The sequence below is a fragment of the Arachis hypogaea genome, chromosome 13, assembly GCF_003086295.3.
Source record: "Arachis hypogaea cultivar Tifrunner chromosome 13, arahy.Tifrunner.gnm2.J5K5, whole genome shotgun sequence".
Lineage (NCBI taxonomy): Eukaryota > Viridiplantae > Streptophyta > Magnoliopsida > Fabales > Fabaceae > Arachis > Arachis hypogaea.
Genome location: NC_092048.1, coordinates 137,805,227 through 137,830,554, shown reverse-complemented (window position 1 = coordinate 137,830,554; position 25,328 = coordinate 137,805,227). Strand labels below are relative to the sequence as shown.

General features: G+C 33.6%; 5 protein-coding genes across 8 annotated transcripts; 2 read left to right on the top strand and 3 right to left on the bottom strand.

The window, feature by feature from the left end:
- The first annotated feature begins 1,071 nt into the window (after positions 1-1,071).
- On the top strand, positions 1,072-7,121 carry LOC112791965 (probable protein S-acyltransferase 22). 2 transcript variants are annotated; one of them, XR_003197305.3, is made up of 10 exons: positions 1,074-1,710; positions 1,812-1,925; positions 3,564-3,956; positions 4,097-4,165; positions 4,252-4,323; positions 4,929-5,057; positions 5,174-5,254; positions 5,492-5,680; positions 5,814-6,797; positions 6,913-7,121. XR_003197305.3 is itself a non-coding variant. In XM_025835028.3 (9 exons), the coding sequence occupies exons 1-9, from the start codon at positions 1,669-1,671 to the stop codon at positions 6,588-6,590; spliced, it is 1,866 nt and encodes a 621-aa protein (XP_025690813.1). In that variant the 5' UTR covers positions 1,072-1,668; the 3' UTR covers positions 6,591-7,121. The 2 variants fall into 2 exon arrangements, 1 of the variants encoding a protein (XP_025690813.1); XM_025835028.3 differs by having other exon boundaries at positions 1,072-1,710; positions 5,814-7,121.
- A 532-nt stretch (positions 7,122-7,653) lies between these two features.
- On the bottom strand, positions 7,654-9,045 carry LOC112791966 (uncharacterized). The gene has a single exon (XM_025835029.3). The coding sequence runs from the start codon at positions 8,929-8,931 to the stop codon at positions 7,936-7,938; it is 996 nt and encodes a 331-aa protein (XP_025690814.1). The 5' UTR covers positions 8,932-9,045; the 3' UTR covers positions 7,654-7,935.
- Positions 9,046-10,101: 1,056 nt separating this feature from the next.
- Positions 10,102-12,015, top strand: LOC112791964 (uncharacterized). The gene has a single exon (XM_025835026.3). It carries the CDS (start codon positions 10,594-10,596, stop codon positions 11,677-11,679), a length of 1,086 nt encoding a protein of 361 aa, XP_025690811.1. The 5' UTR covers positions 10,102-10,593; the 3' UTR covers positions 11,680-12,015.
- Positions 12,016-12,785: 770 nt separating this feature from the next.
- LOC112783273 (uncharacterized) lies at positions 12,786-13,814 on the bottom strand. Its single transcript, XM_025826156.1, has one exon. The coding sequence runs from the start codon at positions 13,812-13,814 to the stop codon at positions 12,786-12,788; it is 1,029 nt and encodes a 342-aa protein (XP_025681941.1).
- Positions 13,815-18,925: 5,111 nt separating this feature from the next.
- Positions 18,926-25,289, bottom strand: LOC112791963 (CSC1-like protein At1g69450). 3 transcript variants are annotated; one of them, XM_025835024.3, is made up of 11 exons: positions 25,206-25,289; positions 23,608-23,994; positions 23,254-23,389; positions 23,049-23,112; positions 22,696-22,905; positions 21,997-22,185; positions 21,577-21,875; positions 20,649-20,925; positions 19,953-20,225; positions 19,351-19,584; positions 18,926-19,245 (listed from the first exon to the last, which is right to left on the bottom strand). In XM_025835024.3, the coding sequence occupies exons 3-11, from the start codon at positions 23,301-23,303 to the stop codon at positions 19,096-19,098; spliced, it is 1,746 nt and encodes a 581-aa protein (XP_025690809.1). In that variant the 5' UTR covers positions 23,304-23,389; positions 23,608-23,994; positions 25,206-25,289; the 3' UTR covers positions 18,926-19,095. The 3 variants fall into 3 exon arrangements, with proteins under 3 accessions (XP_025690809.1, XP_025690808.1, XP_025690810.1); XM_025835023.3 differs by lacking the exon at positions 25,206-25,289 and having other exon boundaries at positions 23,234-23,389; XM_025835025.3 differs by lacking the exon at positions 25,206-25,289 and having other exon boundaries at positions 23,254-23,357; positions 23,608-23,986.
- Between the last annotated feature and the right edge of the window lie 39 nt (positions 25,290-25,328).

Genomic DNA, 25,328 nt, shown 5'->3' with positions numbered 1-25,328 from the left:
TTATTAGAAATATAAAAATTTAAGTTTTTAATATATTTATTTTATATTTATTAAAATAAAAAATTTAAAATTTTTTATTAGTAATGATCTTGTTTTATGTTCTAAAAAATACACGTTAAATCCATATATAATTTAAGAATTTAGTTAATATATATCCAAAAAATACATAATAAAATTATTATTAGTAGAATATTTTAGATGTTATTTTTAATAAATATAAAATAAATTAATAAATATATTAAAAATTTAAATTTTTTATATTTTTAATAAAAAGAATTTTGATTTATAATCTTAATATATACTCTTAAGATACAAAATAGTTAAATTCATAATTTAATTAAAACTAGAGTTTTGTTAAGTTAAGAAACATTAATTGTATTTGTTAATTATAAATTTTTATGGTATTTAATAAGAAAAAGTCTAAAAAGCCAGCAATTTTATTAAATTTTGATTAGCATGTAATTAATAAAAGAAAAATGAGTAATTTTATGCTATTTGATGAAATTTTATACCATTAAAAATATTATTGATAGTTACTTGATAGTTACAAATCACAAAATTTGCTACCCTTAACACTCTTTATTTAATAAATAGTTAGTCCACTTAATTAATATGATTTTTTTTTATATTTTTGACTAAATAATAACTAGTTTTATGACTAAATTACGAGTTGAGCAGTAATGAGTAATTAATAGAGAATGATAGAGTACTGAGAGATTAAATATGAGAGAGATGGCTTTAAATTGAAACAAAGTCATGCTTGCTGGCACATACATACATACAAACACCGAAACATGATTTGCCCCACTTCTCCTTAAAAAGGTAACACTAGCAGGTTGCAGCTGCCGGAATAGCCTTACCCCTACTCAATACAATAACACAACTACTCTGTTAAATTAATAAGATTTACATGATAATTTTATAGATAAAACTTAAAAGATAGCATGATTATTAAATACTCTTATTAATATAGCACGTTACTCCATGAAACAGGTAAAAATCTTTCTTTTTTTTTTTCCAAACAGAAACGCACCACAAACATACATATACAGAAGGAGAGAAACCCAAAAAGTGAAAAGGTGTGCCCCAATGTAATTATGAGCATGGAAAGAGAAAGACAGAGAGAGAAAGAGAACATACGCCACAGTAGTCACAGATCTCTTGACTCTTGAGTCTTCAAGAACAACTACAAATAAAGTGTCTGCACCCACCACATAAAAAATAAAGAGAAAAAGAAAAAAAAAAAAAACTCACACACAACCCAAGAATCATTATCCAGGAAAGATTATTTCTTTACCTATTTCATAATCTGGGGTTTGCTTTCTCGTCAAGCACTGAACCACACAAAACCTCTCATTACTTGTTTCTTCACACCCACCACCACAACTACCACCACCTCAATTCTCATCTTTTTGTTTTGGTTCCATCCCAACATGTCATTCCAAGCTGCTTTCTTTCGTGTTTGGTTAACTTAAATCTGGGATTTTTTTCCCACCCCATTTATCCCATTTAACAAAAGAAGAAAATGAGATAACAGTGTTGAGTGTTGTGAAAAAAGCAGCAAAAAGCAGTGGTTGTGTTCTCTGATTAGTGTTCCCTTCTGCATTGCTTTTGTATGCCTTTTTGGTTCTGCTTCTTCAGAAACGTTTGCATTTCAACTTGTAAAATATGAGGAAGCATGGATGGCAGTTACCTTATCATCCACTCCAGGTAGGTGTCAATTTTAAAGTTCATTTCTTTTTTTCTTTCCCTTCTCTTGAGTGTTGTTTTTCCTTCAATTTAATTTATTTCCTGGTAAAATGCTTGTGTAGGTGGTGGCTATTGCAGTGTATTTGTCTCTGGGGTTTGCCTTCTATGTCTTCTTCGCTCCTTTTGTTGGTAAGAAGATGTATCAGTATGCTGTCATGGGACTCTACACGCCGCTGGTAACCCATCTTTGAATTTATTATTTTTTTTGGTGTTTTGAAAGGAATGAGATCTATGTTTTTTTTTTTAATTTTATTTTACATTCAAGTGTTTGATTTCATTTGTGTTTCTGACCCTGATTCCTTCTCATAATTTACCATTCAGTTTAGATAGTAATGTGGCTTGAGGTTTTAGAGAAAGTGTGCTTCTAAAGGGAGTGTCATTAATGGTGTAGTAGATAGTGACAAGGGTTGATACCACCATTTGGGAGCCTTTATGTTTTTTTTTTTTTTTTTTGTGAAGGGGGGGGGGGTTTGGTTGGATCCATGGAGGGACACTGGCTTGCCCTTCTCTGATGGCTGACACACTGATTTGGGGTTCAGAAAGAAACCATGTGCCGACGAGACCGAGGGCCGGCTTCCCTCAGCTACTGCTTGCCCTTTGACACCTTCCCCTCCCAGTGGATACTTCCAGATGCTGGTTTTCTGTAATGACCTTGCTAGTTGCCACCACACCTCACCACTATCTTTTATAGTTTAATGAAAAAGGGGAGGTGTGGCATAGGGTGGAATGGACAAATGTAAGTAAACCTTCTTGTTTGAAAGAATTTTTAGAGGGAGGAGTGTCCCATGGTCAAGGAGCGAAAAAATGTCTATTGCTTGCCATCCAAGATCCCTATTTTTAGTTTAGAACCTCCAAATTGGAAGGTCAAGGAGCGACACACTAAAAAATCTCATACATTGCCATTCTTTTCCATCATAAAAGATATTATACATCCAAACAAGAGAGTGGCATTTTCTTCTATTCCATTATGTGATTTCTTGAGTTATGTTTCCTTAACTTCATCTTCTAAAGTTGAAGACAACAAATTTGAAGAATTCCAAAATAGGGACAAATTTGCTAGTAGTACTACAATAATTGATACATTTGAGCTACTTCAGTACTTCCTCTGTTTTCAAATAAGTGCCCATTTATAAAATTTTATTTTTTCCACAAATAGCTGTTGGCAAATCACTGTAAGATTATTATTTATTTTAGTCATACCCCTATTAGTACTACTTTAGTCAATCTCGGAATAAGTGGTGACAGAGATAAATGGATAAACTAATTAGAGAGAGAATTATTACTGTAATAATCTAATAGGTAATTTTGTTAATTCACTTCTAAATATTGAAACTCCAATACATTACAATCGTTTTCATACTCCAAGTAGAAATTTAAAGCGGCACTTAGTTTATAACTGTGAGAGTATATATGATAAAGCTTCTGGAATGTTTCTTAGGTCTTCTTTGTGAATTTGGGATTTGCTCTGGCTTAGTAGCTTAGTTGTTTATATTGATTGTGAGCCGGATATGAAAAGAGTTGGTGTTGTTAAGTTAGTCAGGTTTTTTCTTCTTCAGTGGAATAACAAATGTTTTACTGTTCACACATAGGCTGATATGCACTTCTAAGCTCTGAAATTTTTCTTTTCCTTCTTTTTTCACAGTTGTTTTGGCTTCCACATCTATACATGACTTTCAAATGTATATTTTTTTTGTTGAAATATTTGATGTGATTTTGTACATGCTTGTAACAAAATTATTAGGAAAGAATCATAAATTTACTTGTGTCTTTGGACTGTACATCTGTTGATAGCTCTAGCTCACCTCTTTTGGCAGATTACTTGTGTCTTTGGATTGTACATTTGGTGTGCAGCAACAGATCCAGCAGATCCAGGGGTTTTCAAATCCAAGAAGTATCTCAAAATCCCATACAGTGAGAAACATAGTGAACCAAAGAATTCTAAATTAGGAGGAGAATCAACCTCTTCGATACACGGTGCAAATGCTTCAACGGTTGGAGCAATGTCTGTGGACAAGGAGGCACCTGGAACAGAAGGAACTGTGAAAGATGCTTCTGATTCAGTAGAGAAGAAGAATGCATTGTCATGTCTTCTCTTGATATGCTCTCCTTGTGCATATGTCTGTAGCTGCTCTAGCTCAAGCAAGGAATCTTGTGATAAGCAAATAAGCGAAGATGGCATGTTCTATTGCAGCTTGTGTGAAGTTGAGGTGGGTAGAAACATTATAAGCATTCCAACGAAGAAATGCATTTTTGGAATCTATTTATCAACATATTATCTTTGGTTACAATTTATTATGCTTATGCATTATATAAAAAGTTTATACCATTGAAGAACATAATGTTGTAGGTCTTCAAGTACAGCAAGCACTGTAGAGTTTGCGACAAGTGTGTAGATCACTTTGATCATCATTGCAGAGTATGATATAATAATCTGATTGCTCATTTATTTCCTAACCATTTAAAGACAAGATCTGAAGGACTTTTGCTCCTTGGTTTTTGCAGTGGCTTAACAATTGTATAGGGAAAAGAAACTACCGGCAATTTTTTGCTCTCATGGTTGTTGCTATCCTCTTGGTAAGCAAGATATCTACCTATGCCTACCATCATATCATTCGCATGATCAAACCTGCCAGTCATTACATAATCTCTTCAACTATGTAGGAAGAACTTCTTTACCCATCCATTCAAATATGCTTCTGTTTTGTGGAAATCCTTGGGCTTGTTTGCTTTCTGTTTTTATTTTTACTGTTTACTGTTTACGTTTTTCAGAATTTTGTGAAGGATAATATGAAAATGGTAAATGAAATAGAAAATATGATACTATTTTAACTATTTTTACTTTTTCCTTCACAAAGTTATGATACATGATAAGGCGTAATGACATCGTTTGATCCATGTAACCGACTCTACCTAGTGGGATAAGGCTTTGCTGTAGTTGTTGTTCTTGTTGTAAAGTTATAAAATCCCTTTTCTATCATAAAAAAAAGAGAAACTAAACAGGCCCATATGTTACCCAAAATATTTTGGGTCTTTTCCATGATTCTCTGATTTCCCTTCCAAGTGCCAAACTACTAAAGAGCAACACCAGTATTCATTTTTATTTCCTATTTATTTTAAATTTAGATTAACTACTAAAAGGTCTATACATGGTTTTTTAAATCTTGGGCTTGAGATTGCAGCTTATTCTTCAATGGTTGACTGGGATATTTGTGCTTATCTATGGTTTTGTTGAGAGAAAGCAATTTTCTGCTGACATCTCCTCCAAGTTGGGAAGTAGTTTCTCTATTGTTCCCTTTGTCATTGTGGTGGTAAGCATTCTGCCTTGTCTTTCTCTTATCTTAGTACATGGCTACTATACTGCTATAACATATTACTTTATTACGTGTTCGGAAATTGGAATATATTTCATTTCTTTTGTTTTCAGTCTGTTTGCACCATTCTGGCTATGATTGCTACCTTGCCTGTTGCACAGCTTTTCTTCTTTCACATCCTCCTTGTTGAAAAGGTAACTTGGCAGTTGCTTGCTACATCATTAATCTGGTGCAATGTTTTATTTCATTTGTAAAACATAGGCATTAAGAGGAAAAAAGAAAGCAAAGAGAAAATGATGGAGGCCAATTGAAAATATTCTGATATTTGTGTACCCTTTTCTGAATCCTCTACAAGTTCATCTTTCTAGTAATTCTCATTAAGTGTACGTTTTTGGTGCCAAATGTGTTATGGTTATTGCTGAGTTACTCAGGGAATCAGCACTTACGATTACATCATAGCTCTGAGGGAGCAAGAGCAGGAGCAGCAAGGAGTTGGTGGTCAACAAAGTCCTCAAATGTCAACTGTCAGCTCACTTACTGGATTCAGCAGTGCGAGCTCCTTCACTACGTTCCAGCGTGGTTCGTGGTGCACACCACCACGCCTGTTCGTTGAAGATCAGGTGACATTTTTTCTAAAAAAATTCAACTTGCTTTTGGCATTAATGTGCTTTCTTTGTCAGACATGACATCCCTGGTGCTTTTGTGTGTTCCATTTTCTTATATGGCACCATATGTTGCTTTCATTGGCTGCAGTTTGACGTAATCCCACCAGAAACCGGTTCCGTAAGCTCACTTGGAAAGAAGAGCATTAGAGAAGAACCATCTAAGAGAAAGAATCCTGGAGCAGTCAAAATTAGTCCTTGGACATTGGCGCGATTAAATGCAGAAGAGGTTTCCAAGGCTGCTGCTGAAGCAAGAAAAAGGTCCAAAATTCTGAAGCCTGTGGTGAGACACAATGATGCTTTCAGACTAGAGCCAGAGAGCAGTTTTGGTAGCCGGGGTCGACAAGTCCCCAGAATCGACAACAAACGGCGTGCTGCCAGCAAGCAGGGTTTCCTTCCTGCTGACATAGCTATGGCTTCCATGACAAATGTTTCTGCAAATAATATTGGTAAAGGCTTCAGTGGAGTGTCTAGCTTAGCCCCTCTTCAACTTGAACCACGCAGCGCATTTCATATGAGTCAAGCAATGTCAAGCTCAGCTGCGAATGTTGTGACTTCTTCTGAAAGCAGTATAGAGTCTCCCGATATCCACCCTTTCCGGGTGTCTTCGTCAAGAATTGAAGAGGCTAGGCAGCTTGCTGGTCCTTCGGCTGGTGGTGGCAGTGTTGCAAATTTGAATGGAATTCCACTGTCAAGGTCAACTAGCGACGGGTATGAAGCCTCAGGCGGGGAAGATAGTGATCAACTTCCTAGTAGAATTGTGGAGAGATCCACAAATTGGACCAATCTTCTTTTCAATCCTGATCAAGATGAGAGAGCTTTTAGGCACAAATCTTCATCCAACGTGGTTTATAGCAGAAAATTCTAACCATATCTGATTTTGACTTATGTTGGGGAATTGTTGATTCCTTGATTTGTGAGCTATAGGATTTTCTTCAGCATTCCTTAGCTGTGAACCTTGTTGATGTTAAGATGATGTCCTCTATTGAGTTTTGAAGGGAGGATCAAGCATTCAAGCGTGATGGAGATATTTTTGGAACCAATGTACAAAGTTGTAGGTTAACAACGGTAACTGGTGAGGTTTAGCATCCTAGTGCATTTTTATTTATGCTTTGTTTTGTGCTCTGCTTTTCTTTGCTTTGTTTTGTTTTGTGCATTTTTCATTTTTTTTTTGTGTCTAAACAATGCAGAATGCCAAATAGGTTGCATTTCTCAAGAGTTCAGCTGGCTATATTCGTATTAGATTTAGGAGTTATGACCAATTGTTCTTAGACTCTTCAATATCGTGTTCATGATTTAGAGATGTATCTCTCATCTTTGATTTCTCCCAAAACAAAGGGATATTTATTTGTTGACTCTGCTTTTTTTGTTAAAATTTATTTTATGTATTTCTCCTGAATTTTAGCGAGCATTTGAAAAGGGGAACAACAAATCAACTTGCAATAATTCTATTTCATATACAGTCCTTTCGAATTCACAGAAGACAAGTAATTAATTACAGGCCAAATCAACTTTATTTCACAAATATTAAATCAAATTAGGGCGTGCAATATCCAATAACGAATGTTATTGATCAAGACGCATTCTTTTTAGGTTTTTTTTTCCCCCTAAATTAAAGAGTGAGACTTGATTTCGCAATTTATAAGTGAACATGAGAAGGTATAGAAGACTATACCGTTTGAACCATAGCAACGATAGCCTATTTGCGACGCATTGTTCCAAATTTATAACTTTGAGCATTTTTTGTAATGCAAAATTACAAATACATAAATAAGTAAATAACAGAAAAATAGGTGATTCAACGCTTCTAAAGCTTGGGCTACTTACTTTTGGACTCCCTCAATTTCGAAGATTCACTCGTAAGATACGCGTTACAGCGCAAGTTCAGCCATTGAAGCAGCATCATCGTATTCGTATTCAATTCGAAAAAGGAAACAAAGACAAGCAATTTATTTCACAAAACTATTGATTGGTATCCACAAGATTCAGATTTTTGTTTTCTCCTTCCAATTTCCAACACGAACAACTAAATATGAAATCATTCAATAATTTACAGTATACACAAAAGTCTATAACATTTCATAATAAGCATTTAAGCAAGTCATTGCTAGTAAGTATTAATACAACCCTAGATCATGATCATAGAGATAGTGATGATGATAGCGTTGTTATGTTACAAACTAACCTCGTTGCCATCGAAACCAAAACGTGATTTAAACTGAAACACGAGGAACAACAGAGACGACATGAGGTACTTTCTCTTCATCGAAAGGGAGGCTAACATACTCCCTGGCGAACTCCTCCGCGATCTCCATCGCCAGCTCGCCGTGCACCGCCTTGCAGTACATGTACAGCACGGTGTCTGCGGCCGTGTGGTAAAGCATCAGCACCATCAGAGTCGTTGACGTCAGCACGATCTGTAACACAACGGCCCAGTCCTTCCACCAGGCGCCAACGCCGCCGGTGGTGACGAGCACGGAGCTGCTCCATAGCAAGAGTCCCTCGAGGAGGCCGAAGAAGAGGATGGTGGAGGCGGCGAGGGGTTTCATGGTTCTGACAAGGGCGGCGCTACGGCGGAGGGGGCGGAGGGCGTAAGAGGATTCGGCGACGGCGATGACGGGGGCGAGGGTCCATGAGATGCGGAGGTTGACGAGGAGGATGGTGAGGAGAATGAGAAGGAAGAAGTAGAGTATGGTTTGGATGAGAGGAGAGGAAGAAGAAGGGGGTGGGATGAAGAGAAGGGGAAGTAGGGGGAGGAGGAGGAGGAGATGGGAGAAGAAGTGGGTGGACAGGAGAGGGAGGAAGGAGGAGAGGATTGAAAGGAGGGCGGAGTGGAGCTTGACGGGGCGGCCGAAGAAGCCGTGGAGGACGCTGTGGGTTATGGAGGAGAGTGCGCCGATGGAGGTGAGGAAGAGGAAGATGGAGAAGCAAAGGGGGAAGAGGAGGGAGGTGAGGGTGAGTTGGGGATGGGGTTGGTGGTGGGTGTGGTGGGAGGAGGTGGTGGTGGTGAGGCGGAGGAGGACGTGGAGGCGGGAGGAGGTGGATTTGGCGGGGGAGGGGTCAAAGAGAAGGAGGAGGGTGGGGGAGACGATGAGAGAGAAAGAGAGAGGGAGGAGGAAGATGACGGAGAGGGCCAAAAAGTGGCGAGAGTGGGCGTTTATGATTCTCTTGGATTCGCATAGCACCGCCCAGAGGCTCAGGGTACCCATGGCTGCTGCTGCCGTCTGCTTGCTTCTTTCTTGCTTTGGGATCGCGAAGGATCTATTTCATCTCGCTTTTGTATTTATACACCGCTGTCTTGTCTACTGTCTAGCATCAAATTCTTGTTCAATTTACAAATTACTTTTTGTTTAATTGCTGTAAGATTTTCCTATAATTAAATGAATATTTTAACTTATTTTAGTTAATTAATTTTATATTAATATATAGATTCAAATGAATCTAATTAATTAATTTGAGATATTTGTCTAATTATATTGAAATCTTTGTCATGGAACTAATATTTAATTTGACTCCACTCAAATTAATTATTAAAATTACAATTAACTCAATTTAAAAATCAAAATTTATAATAATAATTAATTTTTGAATTTGTATAAATAACGTATTGATTTTATACATTAATATACTAAGATTTATTTTGTCACTGAAATTTATTAAATTTTCTATAAATTTGATTGATTCTTCAACAATCTCATAAAGACAACGATAACAAGTTTAATTTAAAAAATTTAAAATTTTAAAAAGAGGAATCAAACATTTAAAAGGTCTAATAAATTTCAATCACATAGAATTTAAATAAAAAATCTAAATCACAATAAGTTAATATATTAAATCACACCGTTAATAGAAATCAACTCAAGAATAAATGAGTGTTACCATATAAATTTTGAGATCTAATTATAAAAATAAGTTCAAGAGTTAATACAAATTATAATTACAAATTTTGAGATTCAACTTAAATTCATTAAAATTTTAAGAGTCAAATTAAATCTGATATTAAATTTTAGGAGCTAAATTAGATATTAATTTATTAATTTTTTTATTGTATTATTAGAGATACTATGGTGACATAATAATATTTTATGTTAATAACAATTAAATTAAAGACAAATAGAGATTTACTTAAAGGTTAATTTAAATATTTTTAAAAATAAAAAATTATTTTAATGAGTACTACAAATTTCAAGAACATCTATTTATATAAAGTTAATTTTTATGTTTCAAAATAATTTTTTACGTATATGTAGTAAATTTAATCACGTGAATAATAAAAAAATATGATCAATTAAGAAATTAATTATTATTATTTAGTAGTAAATAATTTGGAGCTTTAGACAGGTCGAATGCAAATCTGAATGCAGATGCCTTGCTTCCTCGAAATGTGACTGTTGATGTGAATGGGACACACACACACTCTTTTTCTGATCTCAGATAATCACGCATACATTCATCATTCCCTTCTTCTTCTTCTTAATTCAAACAACTTCACCTCCCTCCAGGGGCGGAGCTAGGTGGTGGGAAAGGAGGGCGATGACCTCCCCTAATTTTAATTTTTTACATGTAAATTATATGTAAATTTCAGTTTAGCCCCCCTTAAAATTTTATTTTAGTCTTAGTTTATTGTATAAATATTTTTGGCCCCCTCTAATGTTTTATCTAGCTCTGCCCCTGCCTCCCTCCCTCTCTCTCAAATTCCCCATAATGCCCCCACCCTCACTTCCTGATTCACCCTCTCTCACCTTAATCCACCTCGTCCAGATCTTGTTTCCTCCCAATCTTTGATTCCAATGAAATAATCAATCTCTTTTCCTTTCTTGTTCATATATAATTTTCTATTTTTTATATAATTTTCGTTTTAGCACTAAAAAATGGAGATTTCAAGTGGAGGTTGTTCTCCAAGGGGGATTTCGAAGAAAGAGGGATCTGAGGAAACAACCAATTTGCAGCTACAGGAACTCCCTCATCGTGTCCATGAGCATGTTGATTTCAATTTGAATAGCCAAGTCCAATCAATGAATGCATTGGATATCCTCAGAGAAACCGTGAGGATCCTCAGGTTCAATTCTTGGGGTTTCATGGCAATCACTGTTGTTCTAATTTGCCCTGTTTCTGCAGTTATACTTTCAAATGTGTTAGTTGATGAGTCCATTGTCAAGAGCCTTAGCATTAGGCTTATGCTTGTTGCAAAAACCAGTGGCCTCCCATTGAGGCCTTTAATCAAACAGTCTTGCCACCGTTTCGCTGAGATGGCGATTTCTTCAGCTGTTAGCTTCCCCTTATATCCCACATTGGTGTTGTGTTCTAAAGCTGCTGTGGTGTACTCTGTAGATTGTACTTACTCCAGGAAGAAGTGTGATGCTTCAAAATTTTGTATGATCATTGCTAAGTTCTGGAGGAAGATCGTTTCCACTTACATGTGGTCTTGTACAGTTATAGTTGGTTGCATCACATTGTTCTGTGTTTTCCTTGTTGCATTCTGTTCCGCATTGTCTGTTCTTGGATTCTCGCCCGATGTTATGGTGTATGCTGCTGTGATGGTGGGGCTCGTTTTCTCTGTTGTATTTGCCAACGCCATTATAATTTGTGACATTGCAATTGTTATATCTGTGTTGGAGGATGTTTCGGGTGCGCAGGCAATGATGCGGTCAAATATGTTGATTAAGGGACAAACTCAGGTTGGCCTGCTCATATTTCTTGGATCGACAATGGGAATGGCTTTCGTGGAAGGATTGTTTGAGCATAGGGTGAAGACACTGAGCTATGGTGATGGATCTTCAAGATTGTGGGAAGGGCCACTCTTGGTGGTGATGTATTCGTTCATGGTGCTTATAGATTCCATGATGAGTGTAGTTTTCTACTTCAGTTGTAGATCGTGTCGCATGGAGGCTGCAGATGGGGAAAGCAGCTCAATTTTAGAAATGGCCATGTCTGCTGAAACAATGGCCATTCAATGACATTGTTGTTGTGATTTTGATATACCATACCAATTGAATTAATAAGATGAAGAGGGAAGGTGCAAGAGATTGTTCCCAGCAGGTTATGTTGCCATTGAGGAACCTTGCAGCAATACTTCTTCAGAACATTGCATATAGGAGCTTATAGAGTGTATTACATCAGATGGCGTTCAACTTCACGAGATAGCTTATTTCAGAACTTGGTAATGGCTTCTTTTAGTGATTTTACCAACATGGAGAGGCTTAAAACAGGGTACCCAATGTTTTGTTTTCTGTAATGTCAATGGAAAAGTTAATACTTTTGTAGAAAAAAGAAATGAAGAATTTTTTTCAAAATGAGCACAAGCATTCAATTTATTGTTTCTAGGTGATACATAGTTACTTCCAATCTTTGAACACTGTATAGGGTAGCATTTGGAAATGTTTTTGGTGAATTGATCTTCAATTTAAAAAAAATTAATGAACTATAGTTGATTTATGTAGACTAATACATTCATCACTAGTAGTGGTTTATATTACTTTTTTTTTCTTTTTCTTTTTCTTAGGTAGAAGTTTAGTGGATAATTCATTCCTAGGTTAGGCCATATGCAATATGCTGAATTCAGGGTTACTATCATATTACAGTGATGGTCCAACATCCAGCGTTTGTTTAATGTTTTATATCTTCAAAGTTTAATAGAGACATTTTCTTTATTCTACAACAAAACACATGTTTATCTTGATCAACTTCATCTATGCTTTCTGTTTTACAGTTTTCTTCAGCTAAAATGAGAGTCATGATTCATCTGATTTTTATATATAAGCCTTCTTCAGAGTCATTTATCATTTTTACCTTTTCTTTTTTCCCCCCAGAGATTGCAAAATTTTTTGAAGGGTTTATATATATAAATATAATAAACCACTGATCACATAGCAAAACTAGAGCAGCTTTATTCATAACCATTAATCAAATTAAAGAATATAAGCTAAGATGCCATCCTCAATTACAAAAAAGAATAACCTATGCTATTCCAAATTTATTGGCAAAGTAGAATGAAAACCAATAAGATAAATCCAAATCAATTGAATAAGATGCTAATCCTGTTAGTGCAACTGCAAAGTCAAAGCTATTCAGGTCGATCCTGCAGCCTCAAACACTCACCAACACCAATGAATGTATAAAGACATGCTGAGAATTTTCTTTCATACTTCATCCTAAGCAATGGTGAATCATCCACATCATAATTCTCTTCCGCCATTGGCCCTACCATTTCCTCAGTTATTTCAAAAGGAGAAGAAGAGCAAACCAATGATCCAACAGTGTCCAAAAAGTGGAAGTCTATGAAACCAGCATTGCAGTCTTCAAATTCTCCTTTGGGCCTAACAATTTGATTGTTTCTTCCATCATCAACATTGTTAGCACAACCATCCTCCATCTTGAAATTTTCCATGCAAACCTCTTGGTCAAAATTTGCTACATTGTTAGTTCCACCATAGTCACAAGTAATGGTACTACAGTCACAACTAGTTGTGGCAGCAGAACCATAACTAGCACCATCATAATTCTCTCCAACAGCCCCATATCCCTCAATATCTAGAAAATTTTCTAATTGGTATGTTTGTTCTTCTATTAGTTTAGAAAAAAGTGGTTCTGGTTTTGGTTCTAGTTCTAGCTCTGGTTCTGGTTCTGGTTCGGCCTTTTTTTCTTGCTCAAAATGGTTACTAGGAAAAGTAGTAACCATGCAAGAAGAGGAAATGCTTCTAGCTTTGAGCCTAAGAAGGAGGAGCTTCGCGATCTTTGGAGGAAGAGCTGGAACAGAATTAGGATCTTGTGATGGAAAGAAATTAGTGCGGGTATTAGCGCCGCGAAGCAAGCGAGCAGCCTCATCATAAGCTCTAGCAGCATCTTCAGCAGTGTCGTAGGTGCCTAACCACAGCCTAATATTCTGTATGGTGTCTTTGATCTCGGCCACCCATCGCCCTGAAGGACGTTGGCGCACGCCAATGTAGCGCTTCTTTGCTCTTCTTGCTCCAAGTAGTGCAGCTGCCACTGATGCAGCCTCCTCCCTTATCTGCTCCCACTCATTGCTCAATTCTTCAGTGTTCTTAGTTCCCACTCCTTCTTCACTTTCCCTCTCTTTTCTTTTATTCACCATATTCCCATTCAAAAAGGGTTGGTATGTGGCTTGTTGGTGCACGGTAGCATATGGGGTGCTTTCACATTTATATAGTAGTTGTTTAAGTAAAAGATCTTAAGTTGAAAGTGAGATCTTTGGGGAATGGAGACCTCTCATCTAATGCTTTGTAAATTGTAATTACCCTTTTGTTCTATGTCCAATACGGCTTTGTTTACTTATGTACCTTTTTTTATTCTCTATGAAAACAAACTCAAGAACCGTACAGAGCTTTCCCTTTCATCTTGGAGGAGATTTCAAGGTATGTGTTTCAGTAAGAGACTTTTCTTTAACTGACACTTAGTTGGTAACTGCTTAAATTACAAGCTTGTATAGTTGTATTTATTAAAGAGTTGTTTGTTTAAACAACCAAAAGTGATTGTCTCTTTTCAGAAACACTTCTTCACTATTGGATGTGATGCCATAGTCATGACCATTCTAACAAGTTCCCCCATCACATCCAATCGTGATAGAAATGGTTCTCTAAGTTGATAATCAATTTTAGTTGTTCATGTAACATTTTTCAATTATAACTTAAACGTTTCATGGCAGAAATAAAAAAATGTTATTTGTATGAACATTATGTCGATATAGTCTCATTCTCTCCATTTGATACGAATCTCATTTGGTAGATAACATTGCATCAGTGCCATGCTTATTACAATATTGAGAATGTCTATGTAAATATAACAATTAGACATCTCATAGTGGTTGATAGGCTTTTTGGCTATTGTTTGGAATATTTGGTGGGAAAGAAATCAAAGGATCTTTTAGAATAAGGCGTCAGAAGTTGCTGATGTTATTCAATCTTTATTTAAAAGCTATAGAGAGTGGAGTTGTGTTGATTTCTTTAATTATTGATGACAATATCGGAGATGACAAAGGAATAGAGGTCATAAATAATCTTTTATTCTTGTTGTTCCACTTTGTTGTGTCGAGTTTTGTATTTCAAAAAAAAAATATTAGACATTTCATATTTGATGTGTGCATGCAGTTTATGCAGCAACTAATTAGGCCTATATGTGATTTAGTTCCTTAAAAAAGTGTCCAAATCACTTCAAATGGAAGATTTTGCACTAAGAACCCAAAAACAAAAGGAAATTCTTTAATAGAAATCTCATGTTGTGTCTGCTTTTTGATTGAGGAAATAGAAGAGACCATAAACAAAATGAGTGTAAGATTCCAAAATTTTTCACCAGTTAAAACATTTCAAAATATTCATTCCCCTTCTCTCTAAACAGACATTAGCAAAATAAAAAAAAGAGTAATGCTATGTAGCAAAAAATCACAAATAATATTTTTAAGAGAGTATGAATCACTCTCCTTAATTATAAATATCTCTTTTTATTTAATTATACTAAGTCAATTCAAATTTGATGGGAATCAAATCCCAAAAATCTTACTTTCAAAATAATATCATATGTTTTTTCTCCCTGGTACTCACGGATATATTTTTATTATAAGGAAATACAATATATGTATCCCATAAATGTCTATATCAGTTACACATTACTTCTCATGATCAAAATCAGTTAAATGTGGCTCAACAAAAAAAAAAAAAAAGTGCCTGGAATATAGTCATTAACTGGGGTTCAATCAAATAAATAATATCAAAAAATAGAAAGTTTAGGCCGTTTTGAACTAAATTTTATTGGTTACCAAATATTAGGTGAATTTATTTCCTATTGTTGGTCACTTTGATACGATTGTTCAGTACTTAGCCACTATAATACAGATACCGTATAGTCATATTCTTTCATATGTTCTGCTCAATGGTAGAAGCCACTATTCTTGAGTTATGACAGATTTTTCCACTGGATTTTCCTTAGATAAATAAATTTGGATTAATTTCCGGCATATGAGGACTATTTGTCATTGTCAAATAAACGTTGTAGAAATCAATCTTAATCAGTCATAAAAAGAATATACCATATGAAACCAATAGCATTAGCTTTTATGACGAGATTCATTGAAGTTTCCAGAATAGCACAACTTTTATAGTAAATATTATTATTTGCACATATTTATTTCTTGTTTGTCGTTTTTACCAACATGTAGTGTGCATTTTTTACGTTGTGGTAATTAGTTTTAGAAAGACAAGTTTTATCCAATGTAAAAGACGCATAAAAACAAGTTTAGGAGAAAGAGAAAAAAGTTGTGTAATAATAATATGGGTGCTTCAGAGCTTAGTTTATAGTTGGTGCATGCTTTAAGTCTTAAGATTTAGCCTAAGCATTAGTGCATCATCACAAATCATTTCATTTCAAAATCATTTCCCTTTGCGATTAATTCTTTTTTTTTTTTGGGTTTTCACAGTATTCTTCAATTCAGTAGACAAAGACTAATCTGTCGCCATCACGGATCAAAGTTTCATTTAAAGGTTTGCCATTTGTTAATAGGTTGCTATATGTACAAAGTAAAATTCGAACTCTCAATACTTAGTTAAACAAACTAATGAGTTAATCACTAGACAAACCAAACTTAATTTTTTCCACCAGACACTGCATAATAGCCCGGAAGAAAAAGGCCTAAAGAAGCGACAAGGATACCCCAAAGTGTCTCAAATATTCCCTATTTTGGTGTTTTTCATTTGTTGTTTGTTTAAGCGTTACAGATTATTGCATAGAGTGATTGATAGCGAGTTTTAGTTTATTTTTTAAATTATATATGTTACTTTTTAAAATATTTAAAAATTAAGAGAATAATTAGAACGATGAATTAAGATTTTTTATATATATATATTTTTTTCAAGATATATAATGTCTCCACCTTGGCCAAGAAAATAAAAAGTCTGAAAATAACTTTAATGAACTAATGTTTGCATTAATGTGCAGAGTGTGAGGGCAATCTAATAGCAGTTGTAACCTGATTCTGATACTATATGAAAAATTAAGTAGACTTAAATCAATCTCCAAAACTAGCTCAAGAAAAAAAATGTTGCATCACACACATGCTTTTATGTTTAAACAATGTAAAAACTTTATAAAATGTATTTGGATAGATTTTGGGTGTGTTTGGCAAACACTTTGGAGAGGAGAGAAACACATTTGAACTTCTTAAAAGCTTTACTTTTATGTTTGCCCATTTTTTTTTCCTGAACCCAGTATTGATTCTACTTCTGAACGCACGTTTAGGAGAAGCTAAAATTTATAACTTTTGCGTTTCATATTCATGGTTGTTTATTGTCTTTGAAAAATTAGGTGAAAAATTTATTTCTTTTTTACTAACCCTACCCTTCAATTTCTTCTATAAAAAGGATACCAGTAACTATTACCTTCACAATAATTCTTTGTAGTTCTTCCTAATTCTTCATAGTTCTTGTTACAATTTTTTTATTAAAATAGTTCAGATTTGTTTTAATCACTAACAAATTGAATATTTTAATTTTTTATTATTTTTAATATTCATTTTCATATTTTAATTTTTATGTTTTTTATTGTAATTTTTACTTATATTTTTTATTTATATAATAAATATTTTTATATTATTTGTGTAGTGTTTTGATTTCTCATGTTATATTTTTATAAGTTTTTTTAACATTTATTATACTATTTTTTAAATGTATGTTTTTATGAATTTTTTTTATTTTTGTTTGGCTTTGTTCGTATGATTTTTTATTTATTTTATCATATTTTTTTATTCATATCACAAATGTTGTTGACTTTTTTAAGGATATTTTTATTATTTTTTTCATATGAAATTTTTTTTATTCTTTATTGCATTATATTTATGTTGTGAATGAAATTTTTTTATTTTTTTATTTGATTTTATTCATACGAATTTTATTTATTTCTTATTGTATTTTTTTGTTCATATGATATATGTTATTGATTTTATGAAATTTTTATTATTTCTTATCTGTATGATTTTTTTTTCTATTCTTTGATGTACTTTATTTTTATTTTGTATTAATTTTTTTATTTTTTTATTCTGACTTTGTAAAATTTGTAATTGTAATTATTATATACTACGTTTATTATCAAAATTTTGTATAATATAAATTATGATCATATAAAAAAAGACAAAATAAATAAAAAATTAATTATAAGTAACAATAAAGCCATAAATAATGATAATTTATAGTCCAAAATAATACTAAATTAAAGAGTACTAACAGTACTAGAAAAATTATAGAATATTTTCTTTTTGTTTGACATTATAAAATTTATAGTACTCTCTTTCATATTTTTTTATTGTATTTATTTTATTTATATGTTAAATATTTTTTATATTATTTTTGTTAGTGTTCTGATTTTGCATATACATAAAAAAATATTTAAATTGATATCTTTTTTAGTAATTTTTCATCTAAAAGTGATTTTGAGTAATATAATCCAAACAACATTTGTTTTACTACAATCAATTTTGATATAAAGATTGTCAATCACGTTCACTCAAACTTACTTTTCATCCAAATCAATTTTATACAAACTCTCGTTTAAAAACTCTAATAAAAAAATACACTTTTTCGTTCACATCGTTACGTTTGATTTAATCATTCTAGAAATATCACTAAAGCTGGCTACAGCTGATCCAAAAAGTAAAGATGGAGGTTGAAGGAAGGAACCAGAAAAGCTGATGAAAGATAATGGGATTAAATTAAGAATTGAGTTTTAAAAGGGAACGGTCTTTCTAGCAATGCAACTTGGTTTTGATTTTTGGCCAATTGTTAAATATTTAGAATATCTTAACTTTTATACTTTTAAATTTAAAATTAATTAATTAACTTTTTTTAACAATTAAACAATAATTTTTAGACACCATATCAAACACCATGAATTTTATGCTTGGATAGCTATGTTGTATCTGTTTTTGCATTTTGGCTTTTTTTTTTTATCTTAATATTCATTACCTTTCTATGTTCAAGATTTTATCATGTTTTTTTCTTTTCGATTTCCTTTCTTCTATTTCTTAATGCACTTTCTCGCTTAAAACACAAATTTATGCAGCTTTTATAAGATTTATCTTGTTAAAGCTAAAAAATCACATTGGTGAACCTATTATGAGTTAAAAATTTGTGAATCTGAATCCTTTTGAGCAAGGAACTCATCAACCATACAGTTTCTGCATATTTTTGGATGTAACAATAAAGATTGGGCAAATATTGCTAACTCTAATTCACAACAACTCTATTTGCAGTATGCACACAATGGCACACCTGCATTCCACTGTTCTAAGAAATAGTAATTAATTTCGTATCACATAGAGGAACAGCCTATACAACTGGACATAAATGAATGAATATTGTGCCTCAGTGTTGAACTTAAGATAATAGGGGATCGAATAGATCATCAGTGTTTGATGTGTAATGAAATGGAAGCAAAGCAGGGTCTTTATAAGCAATTACCAACTTCTTGTAAAATTCAGCCATTCTTGGATCATTTTGGTCTTCTCTGTCCTTCTTAATCAAACTCTGGAAACATAATCACAAATTGATATAATCTGCTTAGAACTGAGGACTAAATGCAGCAATGCACTTACTCTTCGAAAAACATAGGCTACAGCACTTGACTCTTACCTCTGTAGAGTATGCGATAAATATGGGCAAGAATCGCTTTCGGCAGTACTCGTTAAAGAGAAGAGTGAGAACTGGTAGAGGAAGCATCCAGGAGGATGCTGGAGAAAGCTTTTTCAATGCGAAAATTCCCAGTGCAATCATGTGCATGAGTATCAGAGAGAAAATCATTGTATTGTGCACTGTAGGCCATAATTTCCCACCGGTTTCATACTTTGGTGCATATACATTTATAAACTGCACAATACAAAAGGTAGAGGATCAGCACAAGCTATATCATAGTGAATTTTGGAGAGTTGTGTTCTCAACAAAAAAGCTACTTTAATGATGTTAGATTCCAGAATGGCAATGATATCATGGAGACAATGTTCTTATTAATTTAAAAACCACCTCACCCCTAATGGTTAAATTGTTAGGCGGAGTCTTAATAATGGTTTTATATCTAACTCTTCATACATTGGAAGTAGGCTACTCAATATTTCAAAAATCATAACTATCCAAAGCAAGACATAATTGATAATTGTCATGTATGATAGAAAATAAAGATAAAAGAACCTTCCTTCCAGAAGTAGATAGATAATATAAGCATACAAAGAAATGCTGACCTGGTTTCGATAAATGATGTATGCGAGACAGAGATAGGCCAATAGGAATGGTAAAATTAGTGGAGCTAGGAAGAAATATGTGATACCAAGAAGTCCAAAGAAAAGGACCCTTGGAACATCCCTGTGGAAAGGAAGAGATGGTACTTCAAATTCATCATCAGGACTTGAGAAGGGCCTTGTAATCAAACTGCCAAGTAGAGGAATTATCCGAAAGAGCTCTGATGTCACACTTGTCCATCCTGATGTGACAACATAAGTAATGAAAAAAGATGCCTACAATAAAACAAAGATTTATGGCATTAAAAATGAAAGAAATAAAAAAACATAATGAAAGGTGGTAACTTGGTATGCAATTTATAGATCAACAATACTAAGATTTATAAAGAGTGATTTTAATATTTGAAGAGGTCACTTGGCAGTCAGGTTTAGGCATCTTGGTCTGTTAGATTAAAGATTTCTATTTCAAAGGGTTTGCCTGATTAAGTAGATTATTAAGTTTTCAATTTATTAAAAAAAATTATATTTTCTGATTCAATCACTCACTCAGGATGAGAAAAGAAGTATAACGTTTGAGACATAATTCATCATGATGTTTCATTACATGATGCCGAAAGACAGTTATCCTAACACTAGATTGCTTTACCCGACACAAAGCATTGTTTAATTCCGGCTATAACCCAATAGATATTGTCTAACCTGTGCTGGAACAGCAACTGCCAACCTCTCAGGAATGTGCTTTGGATCAAGGATGACAGATAGCAAGGATATAAATGACCCAGAAAAGACAGTTGCAAGAAAGACGTTCCATACTGTGAACCATATCACTTTGTTGCATGCACTACTTTCTATATCACTATGTGAGATGTAACCTTGCATGGAGGTAAGGAACCCCATGATAGGAGGTACCGCTTTCAGAGACAATTGAAGAATAAGACTGGGAAGATATCCTGTGATTATTTGGGTAACAAATTTTCTGCAAGCAGATTCATGAAAGGTTCAGGAATTATCCATTAACAGATTAAAAGAGAATTTAAGGTAAAGCTAGCATGCCTTCCTAATTAAGATATAGCATCAAAAATTAAGGTAGTTACAATGAATCTGACTAGAAAGGATTAATCACAGATGCAGATTATTGAGTTTACAGAAAATCGTATTGACTGTCCAATTAGCAATAATTGAAATCACAATCAGCATCAAGGAAACCTGGCAGAAAGCCTTCGAACAATTCATGGTAAATAATATACAATCAGATATCATCTTTATCAATTGCAAAATCCAAGTTACAAGCACAACCAAAATGTACTTCAAATGATGGTTTGGCATAGCAGTTCCTACATGTGACAGGCAATTCACAAGCAATCAAGTTATAATGCAAGTATCAATTCATTAAAATTTTTCTTTCAGCGGAAAGTGGAACACATGCTGATTTGCATTATGCTTGTAAAGTGTATACTCAAGAGATAATCGACTATATCTTTGATCTAGTTATCATATAATCCTATCCTAGGACAATGGAACCATCAGATGTGGGGAAACAAGATAGCAGAGTTAGCAACTTAGCATGACAAAGAAGAGATAAGCATAAACAATTACAAAAATATATCAGCAAACCAACTTCACTTACATGGTTAGAATACTTGTCAAGAACGGAAACAAAACTTCCAGTTGTTTGAGGTTGGTTAGGCCCTGTACAATCACAACTGGTATAAGGAACAAAAGTGTGAATAGAGTAGTTGCAACTAAAACCACCAATTTAGAAATCCATCTTCGCATGAATGATTCAGAAAAGAAAGGCCAGTAAACATCCCGAGGTTCTGGAGCTGGCTCAGCAATCCACTGGGTGGGATTGACTGATTGCTGCATATGGAAGGCAGTTGCAGCGGCATAACGAGACTTGAAGAACACAAACGCAGCTCGAGCCTCCTTGAACATTAAACAAGAATGTGGATTCCATCAGACATAAGGAAAGGGAAATGAGATAACAAAAGATTGAAATAGTTCTAATATTATATAGTATATTAAGAATCAGATGGATGGCACATACTTCTGTTGCCAGTGAATTCTCTGACTGATGCAATCTTACATTCTGTTCAATTTCGCTCAACTTCTTGCCATATTGATCTATAAGACCATCGTCTTGTCCAAAAAGTCGAAAATAATCACCTTGTTTATTCTTTTGGCGATTGTGTTTCCGTAATTGAGTAATCTTTTTATACAAATTCTTTGCTTTAATCTGTATTTAAGGGGAAACTCATATAATGAGCTACATAATTACTGCAAATAAAATAAGTACAACAAATGAAAGTCAACAGCATTGCTTCCATCTTTTACATGCAATGACAAATAACAGGTTACCAGCAAAGATGCTAAAATCACTGAAGTTAATAGAATAACAAGATATTACTCGAAGATTTTGCCATTTTGGTCACTAAAATTGTCTCAGAGAGTTTCCCTTTTGGAACAATAATAATCACCTGGGATATCTCATTAATGTTTTAGACCGTCTGCAACATGAATCTCAATTGCTGGAATATGGAGCTTAAACATTATTAAGTGATTGAGAAGTGGAGAAAATAAGGGGAAATAGTAAACAAAGGTTTTGTATGATTTAAAATCATTTGATATGGAAAGCCAAAAGATAGATAGATGGGTTCACACACACTTAAAAATTTCCAAGAAATTGTAAACATAGAGAAAAGAGTAGTGAACAGAAAATGGAAACAAAATTCAACAGAAAGCTTACTAGGAGACTTCTGATTTTGTTTGTGCGACGAATGACCACGTGCGACACATATGTAGATGGGTAAAACTCCCTAAAGAAGCTCTCAACACTGTCACTGATACTGTAACTTGAGGAGCTTGGAATGCTGCGAACCAAAATGGTGAACTGATGTGGCCGAGGATCGGATGAATAAAAGTAAGAGAGTCTTTTCAAAGCTATGTACTTATATTCCTGAAGATTCAAATATAAATGAGTAAAGAGTATGCAGTTGAATTGCTGAATCTTGTACCAGCCACTCCACCCAAATAGGGAGAGGGAAAAGAAAAACCTTATAAAGCTCTTCAGAATTATAGATATAGTATAGATGTGCTTACATGGTGAAGTAGTAAGCATATAAATCCAGTGAGAATATATACAGCAAAGAAATGAACCCACAACCTGAAATTAAAAAAAAAAAAAAAGCACCAAGGACCTCAATACAAGGCAAAGCTGAAACAGAGATAAAACCTGAATTTAAAAATCTACTGAATTAAAATTAGAATCATGAAGCAGTATTCACCAATTAGAACCACTGTTTACATTTGATATTGTGAACACATCCAATGAGTTGTTGGCGAAGTCAACAACATCAAAATCTTGCAGCTGATTTCCCCAGCAATTGACTGGAAGAAGCACAAAGATCCCTATAATCCCAGCAAAAGTAAATATTTTCAAACTGCACATTCAACAAATTACACAAACTGTTCAATTTATTCTTTTCTATTCATGAAGGCAAGCCATGGAATTGGAACCATCCTGCAACAGAGGATGTGCTTGCCAGTTGGAATTTTGGATAAGAAGAGAAGGCCTAGAAGAGTAAACTCATCAAGGCATTCCCTTCCCTCCAAGATCCCAACTCGCAAACACGCCGGAAGCTAAAGAATAATCTAATACCTGAACGTTATCATGCGCATAAACACAACAGCATCTAATCCTGACAATGATAAAAGTTCATCCTCAGAGAGCCTCCATGCTCTTGCAACCCAGTTGGAGAAAGGTAGTATTCTCTCTAGATTGAAACGTGGTATCCTCTTGGATGTTCCCTCAGCAAGTAGGCGCGGTATATAGACTGCATAGTTACTTGGTTGCTTCCTCAATATGGAGTAACATGCGAAGAACACTACACAGAGACCAGTGTTTATCCCAACGGATGTCAAGAGTGCAGAGATAATCATGTTCTTCAAGGGAAAGAGAATATCACAACACTTAAAAAGGAGTCTTCAAGTTCTTGGAGTTAGGTAGGTATGGTAAGAGTCTAAGATCATGCTATGTTATGTACCCCTGGAATCAATAAAATATTCAAAATAAGACCTTACAATTGTTTGTTTTATTATTGACTTATAAGGCTCGTTGGCCTTTTTAATAGAATATAATTAACGACCAAGCAATCATATTGAAAAAAATTGCAATTAGAGTCTTAGTTTCTCTTTCTGAATTTTTAAATAAGTATAAATTATTTTATAATTTTTAAATAGGTAAAATTTATTTAATTTCAGAAACATCAAAAAGTAAAAAAAAAAAAAGACTATTAATCATTTTTTATATTGAAAACAAATGCCTTGTAATCTTGTATAGTTGTATATATAAAATTTGGCATGTGTATTATTATTGTACTGGTATCTTGTTGGTCAAAAATTACCAATATAATACAATACTAATCATTTATGTATAATGTACAGAATAAAATAATTTATAGAGTTAGTTAAATACCCTTAAAAAAACACTAATAAAAAAAGAAGGGGGAAGTATGAAAACATTATTGTGGGAAAGGAAGAAAATGGCGTAACATGCAAGAAGCAAGTGACATAATTTGAAGAGAAATGTGAGAGGTGGGCTATTAAAATTTATTTTTTAAGTTATTATTTGATTATTAATTTAAAAATTTTATTTTAATGTACTGTTATTATAAAATTATTTTATACGTATATCTAATTACATAATACTATATTAATAAAAATAATTATATTTTATATTGATCACGTAAATAATTATTTAAAAAATTGATATAATTGCATGTAAAATATTTTATATTATTAATATATCAAAATTAAATTTATTAATTTAATTTTTTTAATTTAATAAAATATATTATATATTTTATTTTACACTTATAAATATTTATAATTAATTAATGATAAAAATTAATAAATTTTGATATTTTTTAATTTTAATGTGGTCATTCAGCGTGTACAGGTGTTAGCCAACGATTTATGCGTATTTCAAATAATTCGCAAGATTTGGTCCCACTTCCACAGATTAAGGACACATGGTCACCACCCCTTCCTATAACTACAATGGAGGGAAGGGATGGGCCGCTTGACAGTTTAACTTGCAATTGATTGATGATACTGCTGCAAAATTGTGATCCCAGAAGGGTCCAATAGTTCAATTCTTTCGGCTTCAAAATTCAAATTCAATCATGGTTTCATCTTCATACTATTATTGATAATTATAATATTATAGGAAATATTATTTATATATTAATGGAATACCTTCTGTGTCCTTTGGATACTTTTGAAAAATATCTGGCCCACCATATCCTTCAGTGTAAGGTAGTGAATTTTCCCCTACTAGAACAATCCTACAAAAGTTCAAGCCATCCAAAAATGAAAAAC